This window comes from Scomber japonicus, chromosome 12 (genome assembly GCF_027409825.1).
Source record: "Scomber japonicus isolate fScoJap1 chromosome 12, fScoJap1.pri, whole genome shotgun sequence".
NCBI classification, from domain to species: domain Eukaryota; kingdom Metazoa; phylum Chordata; class Actinopteri; order Scombriformes; family Scombridae; genus Scomber; species Scomber japonicus.
The window spans coordinates 12,356,111-12,364,419 of record NC_070589.1 but is presented as its reverse complement, the minus strand read 5'-3'; the positions used below and the strand labels follow the sequence as shown (position 1 = coordinate 12,364,419).

General features: G+C 35.9%; 1 protein-coding gene across 2 annotated transcripts; it reads right to left on the bottom strand.

Annotated features, from left to right (window-relative positions):
- LOC128368769 (complement factor H-like) lies at nucleotides 1-4,373 on the bottom strand. Of its 2 annotated transcripts, XM_053329647.1 has the most exons (11): nucleotides 4,208-4,372; nucleotides 3,921-4,112; nucleotides 3,021-3,200; nucleotides 2,691-2,882; nucleotides 2,373-2,474; nucleotides 2,217-2,264; nucleotides 1,907-1,963; nucleotides 1,648-1,809; nucleotides 1,377-1,550; nucleotides 523-551; nucleotides 1-295 (listed from the first exon to the last, which is right to left on the bottom strand). In XM_053329647.1, exons 1-11 carry the CDS (start codon nucleotides 4,263-4,265, stop codon nucleotides 287-289), a joined length of 1,203 nt encoding a protein of 400 aa, XP_053185622.1. In that variant the 5' UTR covers nucleotides 4,266-4,372; the 3' UTR covers nucleotides 1-286. The 2 variants fall into 2 exon arrangements, with proteins under 2 accessions (XP_053185622.1, XP_053185624.1); XM_053329649.1 differs by lacking the exon at nucleotides 2,217-2,264 and having other exon boundaries at nucleotides 2,427-2,474; nucleotides 4,208-4,373.
- Nucleotides 4,374-8,309: the final 3,936 nt, after the last annotated feature.

Genomic DNA, 8,309 nt, shown 5'->3' with positions numbered 1-8,309 from the left:
TTCCAGTTGAAGGTTTTATTCAGGACAGTCCATCAAATATGCAATATATTTATCTGTCAAGTTATTTTCACAGCTTTGAGCATACAGATAAAACATTTGCTCCTAAATGATCTATGTAGACATTCATACTTGGAAAAAAAGTGAATGATTTGTTGTTTGAAAAGCCCAGCACAGTGCGTCACAGCATGAGCATAATGTAAGTGTCTGTCAAAAGTTTCCAGGCTGGTCTTCAGTCAGTTGTGGACAAATCCAAAGGCAGCAGTGTCTTTCTCTTGGTGGTACAGCCTTAGCAACCCTTAGACAGAGAATTTACAAACAATAAACAACAACAAACAAATATAATAAACACACACACACACACACACACACACACACACACACACACACACACACACACACACACACAAAGAAATATATAAGGAAAGTTAAAGAAGTAGTGATTCATATTAGACACTTCAAAATAGAAGACAACATTAGTGTAAGTACAGTGTTTTTTAAAGTAGACTCAGGAGTAATACTCACCTGCCGTAGACCATCAAGCCAGCTACAACCTGAAAACAATCATATAGCAACACAGCAGTGAATATGTGAAACAGCTTATTTGTTTTTAATTGGAAAAGTTCTTTGGTTCTGCTTCATCGATTCAGATGATCAGTCCACTTCAAGTCAGACAGTTTTATAGGAGTGCAATGCTTTAATTAGTGGAGTAAAAAAAAAAGTTCAACATATTGAGAAATGTGTTTTACCTATCAATGCCCTCATCAATAAGAATACTTTCTTAAATGTCAGACTTCCTTTAAAGGGGCCATATTATTGTTTTTTGATTTTCTCTTGTTTATATACTGTTATATCTATGCTTAACATGGCCAACGTGCCAAAACATATGTAGAAATTCTCCCTGCAAGTCAAAAGTCAGGTGTCAACCAATCTGATATATTTTTGATACTGCCACTACAGTGGGCTGTGGTTGTTAGGGCTTAATGGGACACTACCCAACTTTTATCGGAATGAACTGGACACCATTTTTGAACATGGTATCCAGTTTACTGTAATACATCTACGGCTTCAACCTGTCCTGAACACCTTTATTTAAGCTCAGTGTATTTGAGTCGACATTTTGGGTAAAGAATTAGAAAAACTAGTGATATCCTACAACTACAGTTGCCTCATAGTTTGTTGTCACAGACTCCTAAACATCTAACTGAAGACTGATAATCAGATACTATGTGCAGAACTGATAATTAGCACACACAGACACCATGTATTTTAGCCAGCAATGACTGGGGGAAAAATATTGAAAAATCTGTTATCCTCCTGTATTTGTGTAAATGGAATATAAATATATTAAAATATCAACAGCTTAAAGTGATACTTACATTTACCAAGCCTTATTCTTCCATCAGTGCACTGGACCTCAGAATAATGATCATGAATCCAGTACCATTCTAGTTTATCACACTTCAATATCCCTTTTTGACCATCTCCTATAAATTTAATTCCAGCATTTTCCAACTGACGATAATCAGCAGTATCCACTTCACAGAAGGCGGCTGCACAAAAGAAACAAAAGCAAGTTTAGTAAGGTTGTTCCTCAGTGTCAGCCTTTTACAATTTTACAACCTCTTTACAATTGAAACTTGTCCATACCTTTGCAGGTTGGTACTGGTGACCATGTGCCATCACTGTAGCACATCACTTTTTGTGGACCCACTCTTTTGTAAAAAGAACTGCATTGGTATTTCAGAAACATTGGTCCACGTTCCACAACATCTCCATTAGAAACTCTGGGGTACCTTCCACAATTGTTGACTGAAATAGAAAAAATCAACTCAATCTATCCTCAAATAAGCTTTGTAACTAACTGGCCAGCAACTGAAGAAAAAGACAAATGTAGTTTCTGATTTACTTGTTGTGATTTGATGTCCTCCCTCTCTGTCATTCCCTCCGGAGCTGGAGGATGATCCTGTCACATACATTAGACACACCAGTTAGTATCACACCAAGAGATGATACTGTCCTGCAATTCTTCCAGAATCAGAGTAATGTCTTAACATTTTCCAATTGTGTCCTCTAAAATTTAAATAATAAAATGAATATTCTAAAATATAAACTTCAAACAGTGACATGGAGATCAAAAATATTATATTCTTCATTCATATTTGATACAGGCCGTGTCCCAAATCCAGCAAATGTACTGTGTCTTCCACAAATGCTACCTCCTCCCCCCGCTGCAGATCCACCCCTTCCAGCATCTGGTTTGCTATCTAGGTGGAAATAAAAAATACATTTTATATATAAACATGTTTTATAGAGGGATTAGATAAAAGGATATACTCATTTATATTTAATACAGATCAATATACTGCTTCAACCTGCAGGCCGTGTCCCACAGCCAGCAGATGTACTGTGTCCTCCACAAGTGCTACCTCCTCCCCCCGCTGCAGATCCACCCCTTCCAGCATCTGGTCTGCTGTCTAGGTGGAAAATAAAATACATTGTACAGTACAATGTAAATATTTTTATAAAGGGATTAGATAAAAAGGTATGCTAATTTATATTTGATACTGATCAATAAGCTCCTTCCATCTTCAAGCTTTGTCCTACAGCTAGGTGATGTGGTCACCTACTCAACACTATACACTAAATTTAATATTTTCATTGCTGCACATCTAACAACATTGTCCACTTACGGCACGGTGAGGCTGTACTCCACTTTCCACTGATGCAAATGATGGTTTTGTTGGTGTTTACTCCTTCTACAGTAAATCCTTCTTCACATTCATACTGTAGAACTGAATCAGCAGCAAACACATCCTGGTATCCCTCATGAATGATTACTGCATGAGGGATTTCAGGAGGCTCACCACATGCTAGGAATTGTTCTGTAAAAATAAATAAACAGGAGAAGGAAAAGGTGTCCAGATGTATGTTATGAGTTTCAGACTTGGATAGAGATATTATTCTGGTTACTGTAAATATGTTTTCACAAATAACTTGAGAAACACATCTCACAGACTTACTCTCACAGACCGGCAAAGAGGACCATGTTCCATTCGTACATTCAGCCGTGGCGCTAAAGTTTTTGTGTTCATAACCAATGGCACATATTATTCTTATTTTGTGTCCATTCTCATACCAACCATTTGAGTTTTCAGTGTATTTTGCATTGAGGATAGTTGGTGGAATGCAAGCGTTTTCATCTGTTATAAAAAACAACAAAACAAAAAACATTTTCAGACTCAGATGAATTCATGGTACTTATTATATTGTCATTACTAACACTACCATTATGAATTTAACTTTAATGTCATATTAATCATAATAGATATAATGCAATCATATTATAAGGTCCTGAATTAGAGAGCATTAGAAAAGATGTTTGATGAGTAGTTTCACTGGTGTAAAGAAATGAAACTATATAGCTTGACAAAAAACCCCAAACAAATCTGTGTAACTAGTGACACCTTAGATTCATCTCGTGATTCCTCGTGGGGTTTGGAACCCTAGTTCAAAACTAGTGTAGTAATAATAAATGTCATTAGGATTACAGCCATAAATGACTTGCTTTTTGAAGGTTATGAAGCATTGGTTGGAAGGTATTATATATTTTAACATGAGAGTATTTATTTGTGTGTTTAATTTGCATTTTTCTCAGAATTTAGAGAGAATACACACAGTATATCAGAAAGACATGATTTAGAAAAAAAACATTTGGACGCTGGCCTCTTGTGTGTCATCCAGAAATGCCATTTAATCCTATACATATTGATTTAATTTCTGAAATGATCTGAAATGATTTCTTTGAATCTCCTGACCTGTTTTCACTTCATTTTGTGTATGATGATAATGAATGGCATTCCGTAGCAGCCTAATGATTTTCAAAATTTCATGTGAAGAGAAACAGAATAGTAAACACTTACCTATACATTGTGGTTCATGAGACCATTTCCCATCTTGACATGTACTTCTTGCCCACCAACCCTCCACTACTGGCTTATGCCCCTTATCACAGGCATAAGTGAGATTGGTTTCATGTGTATAAGACTCTTCATCAGGGACAAGGTAACCATGATCCAGTTTGGGAGCACGACAATTTTGTTGCCCACTTAGTGCTGAAATAAAATGATAAACAATTGTACGTGCTAGACACATATACAGGTTATTTTGAATTAAAATGTTTCTAATTGACAGAATTTAATGTTCTCACCATGTAATGCTCCAGGAAACCAAATGAGAAGAAGAAATCCAAGATATCTCACACACATTTTGCCAAGTATTAAACCACCACCACAAAGCAGACAAACCAAAGCAGCCTAGTTGAGATGAGGGCCAGTTAATAATTGCTGGGTTCATAGTTATCAAGTTAAGAAATAGTAAACATTACGCTGAGTAAATGCCATCACACTGTTGCTCAGAAGTGAACACACAAATGTCCACAGAGGTTACATGTTCACTGATCAGATCAGTGTCTTGTTGACATGAGGTTCCTTACAAATGATAACATGCTCCTAAAGTACACAGACCTGTTTGTCCCACTTTGATACAGTCTGAACTACACCATGAACATATCTAAGAGGAGGATTAATCATTTTCTAGAAAACACTGTTCATATTATTGGATATTTAATTTGTTTGGGAAATTCCACTGCGATTTATTTGTCCCTGGAAAAAAATCTATGAGACTGTTCACAGTCCAGATTTCAAAATGACTTTCCGGGAGTACTGTGACCAGAGGTCAGCATTAAGAAATACCAAAACAACAGTAATATCAGAGGGCAGACTCTACAAACAGAGGTGTCATTTTATAAAGATACATTCAATTTTAAAACACAAGTAGAAAGAGAATCATATTTACCTTGAGGTCACATGGTCAATCATGCAGCAAATTTCCATCTTAGACCTTGACTGCCATCTGCTGGATCCTCATGTGCCCTGCATTGTGTCATGTAGCAATGCAGTGTCACATCAAAATGTATCATAGCTATGTTGGTCCACAGTGTAAAACGGGGTAAGAAAGGAAGATGAAAGACATTTTGAAGTGGGGCCAGATGAGCATCATGCATGCATCAAAAGCAAAAGTCTCACAACTTAGAAAAACAGAAATGAATGTAGCAAAAGCTGAGCTAAACCTGAGTTGCACCAACACTCTCATTGCACTGAGGCTTGCACTGAACCCAACTAAAATTCGAGCACTAATAATACAGAGGGATTAAAGTTTAATCAACTTTTAAACTAAGAATTAAAGATCACAACAGAGCCATATTTCTTGCTGGCAGCTAAAAGCGTATTCCACAGCATGACAGTGCAATAGGGAAAGAGGACCACAGACCTTAACAGTGGTTAATAGGCCTACCAGACTAAGAGGACATTTTGACATATCACAGTAGGAAAATGACAGGCGTGAATAAAAAGATTAATAAAGGCTGAAATCAGTTTAGAAGCATCAGAGCCGTTGTTTTATATTATGAGTACAACTCGCCTGATTTTTTACTTTGGAGCCACCATGAGGTTTGAATTTGGGGTTTTTAAGAGAAATGTTTCTATAACTATTAGATGGATTGCTATGGACTCTACAGGAAAGGACAGAGCAGGCTGTTCTTTCTGAGGAGGCTCAGGCCCTTTAATATGTGCACCAGGCTGCTATGTATATTCTACCATCTTCTTGGCCGCAGTGTGCTGGGGAGATGACATCAGGAGCTGTGGTGCAAATAAACTGAATAAGCCAGCTCTGTAGTGGGGATAGAACTGGACAGTGTGGAGGCAGTGACAGAGAGGAAGATGAAAGGAAAGCTGGAAGCTATCATGGACAATCCCTCTCATCCTCTCTATGCCAAACTGAGGCAGAGAGAGTTGAGATCAGGAGTACTTTCAGCCACAGACTCAAAGCCTCAAAGCGATTGGGGGGCTCTTTCATACCATCAGCCATCAGACTGAAAAACACCACAGCTTCCAGTACCTCCTACTCCCACTAATGTTTTGTGTATTTATTGTTTATTGTGTATAATATTTGATATTGTTCTATTATTGTTATTATTATTATTATTAATAATATTTATTTTTTATATCATTATTATTATTATTATTTTAAAATTATTTGTATTATTGTTTTTTATGTTTTATGTTTTATTATTTATATAAAAAAAATATTAACCCTAACCCTAGCCCCCTCACAGTGAATTTTAATAACTTTGGTGCTTCCTTTACTTTTCATCTAGTGTCATGGCCAGGTTAAAAATGACCAGTTTAATTAATGACCAGCTGCAAAACGAACAATCCTCCCATCAACATGTACTTTGTGTTTCTCGCTAAATAGGCAATGTTAATGGTTGCCATAGTAACTGTTAGGCTATACCTGCCTAAACCAGCACATTACCATTGTCACTGTGAGCATGCAAAGAAAATAACAAATAATCTCTGGAAGATGACGAAGATGCGAGTTGTGCATGTTTAATGAATGAACAATAGCTCATCAAAAGTTCAACATATTAATCACTGGTCACTGTACAACAAAATAATATCAAAAGAAAAGGAAGATAATTCAACAATAGTAGTTTCTGAAAATAGGAAGACACCAAGGCAATCATCTTGGAAAAAATATAAAATAGCTTTATTTTAAGGGCAGGACATGCTAAAAACTGTACTCCTACGTGTTCCTACTAAGGAGCCTTCATCAGGAAGTGAGATGAGTTTCTCTTTGGTATATGAACAGAAGAAGAATATCAGTCTGCTGTTTTTGTATAATTGCAGCTAAAAGTATGTGCATAATGATCAAAATGAAATTAAATATTAATTGAAGTCAGTATTAAATTCTAATGTGAGTTTATATAAAATATTTCTATTTAGACTTCTACTTTCAGTGAGGCAAAGGCTGTTGAATGATGGGCACACAGCTTGAATTATATTTACAAAGTAGCATTGTGGTAGTCAAAAAAGAAAGCATCATCACCTGTTGCTAAAATAATAAGAATTTGAGCCAGCTCTGAGATGACAAAATCACAAAACAAGACAAATAAATAAAAAATAAATAAATAAAATAAATAAATACAAAAATATATATATATATATAAAATTTATTAGGTACTTATTTATCTTTTATCTTGATAATAAGGGCTACAGCAGCCAAAAAGGCTACGTATGCCAGACTTACAATGGTGTTGCAGTCTATTCAGCTGAACGTATGTATTTCACTTGCACACATCATCACAGAAACTAAAGCAAGAGTACTAAAATGTTTATATGGTATACACTCAGATACTAATCCAGACAGATTATTTTAAATGTATAGCCCATGTTTATTTTTATTTATTTTATTTAGCCTTTATTTAACCAGGTTAGTCCCACTGACATCAAGTATCTCTTTTACAAGGGAGACCTGGCCAAGCAGCAACACACTTACAGTAAAAGAATCAGACAACACATAAATTAGTTACATTACAACTCATATTAAACACTTTCACTTGTGCTTTAAATTTGGACAAGGGTACGAAGTTTTGAAGTTGTAGTTCAGACTGTAAAAACTTAAAATTTAATACAGATGAGAAAACACATCAATGTTAATAATGCTGGAAGTGCTTGACGTGCCATGATCATCTAACGGTCTGTTATATGGCTGCTACCTCAGCTTTTAAGGTATAAAACAAAATCATCCTTCTTCATATTCTACATATATATTATAAATCCATTATAATTTATTTTATCCTAGTCCATGCTGCTGTATTTCTGTAAATACACATCTGTTACATGTCTGTCTGTCCATGGAGAGGGATCCCTTCTCTGTTCTTCTATGGATGTTGTATTGCTGTACAGACTGGAAAGCGTCCGAAGACAAATATGTGATTTCTGGCTACAAAAAAAAAATCTGTTTGAGGTTTTCAACAAAGAATTTAAAGGAAATAAATGCACTTCAGGAGGAAACAAAGATGTCATTGGTTCAATTTCAAGCACTTGCTCTATATCTTATTCTAGGGGGATGTTGGATCTTTATAAATCAAAGTTAAGAGTATAGTCTAGACTTGCTCTATGTGAAAAGTTCTTTGAGATACTTTTGTTGCAATTAAATGCTTTTTGACAAATGTCCACAAGGGGGCACATCTTTAGAGACTAGCACTTAGATGGAGAGTGAGTATCTGAGGAATGGTGCTTTCAAAGCCAGACCATATCATTCAGTTACCACTTTGTGGATCATTTGGAAAAAGTGAGGGCATTTTCTACCATGAATGTTTATTTGGCAGCTATTTTAGCCTGTCACACCTGATTAAGCAAACTCATGGGCCAACACCCACCAGTCTGTCGTTTTTATTAAAGGTGCTT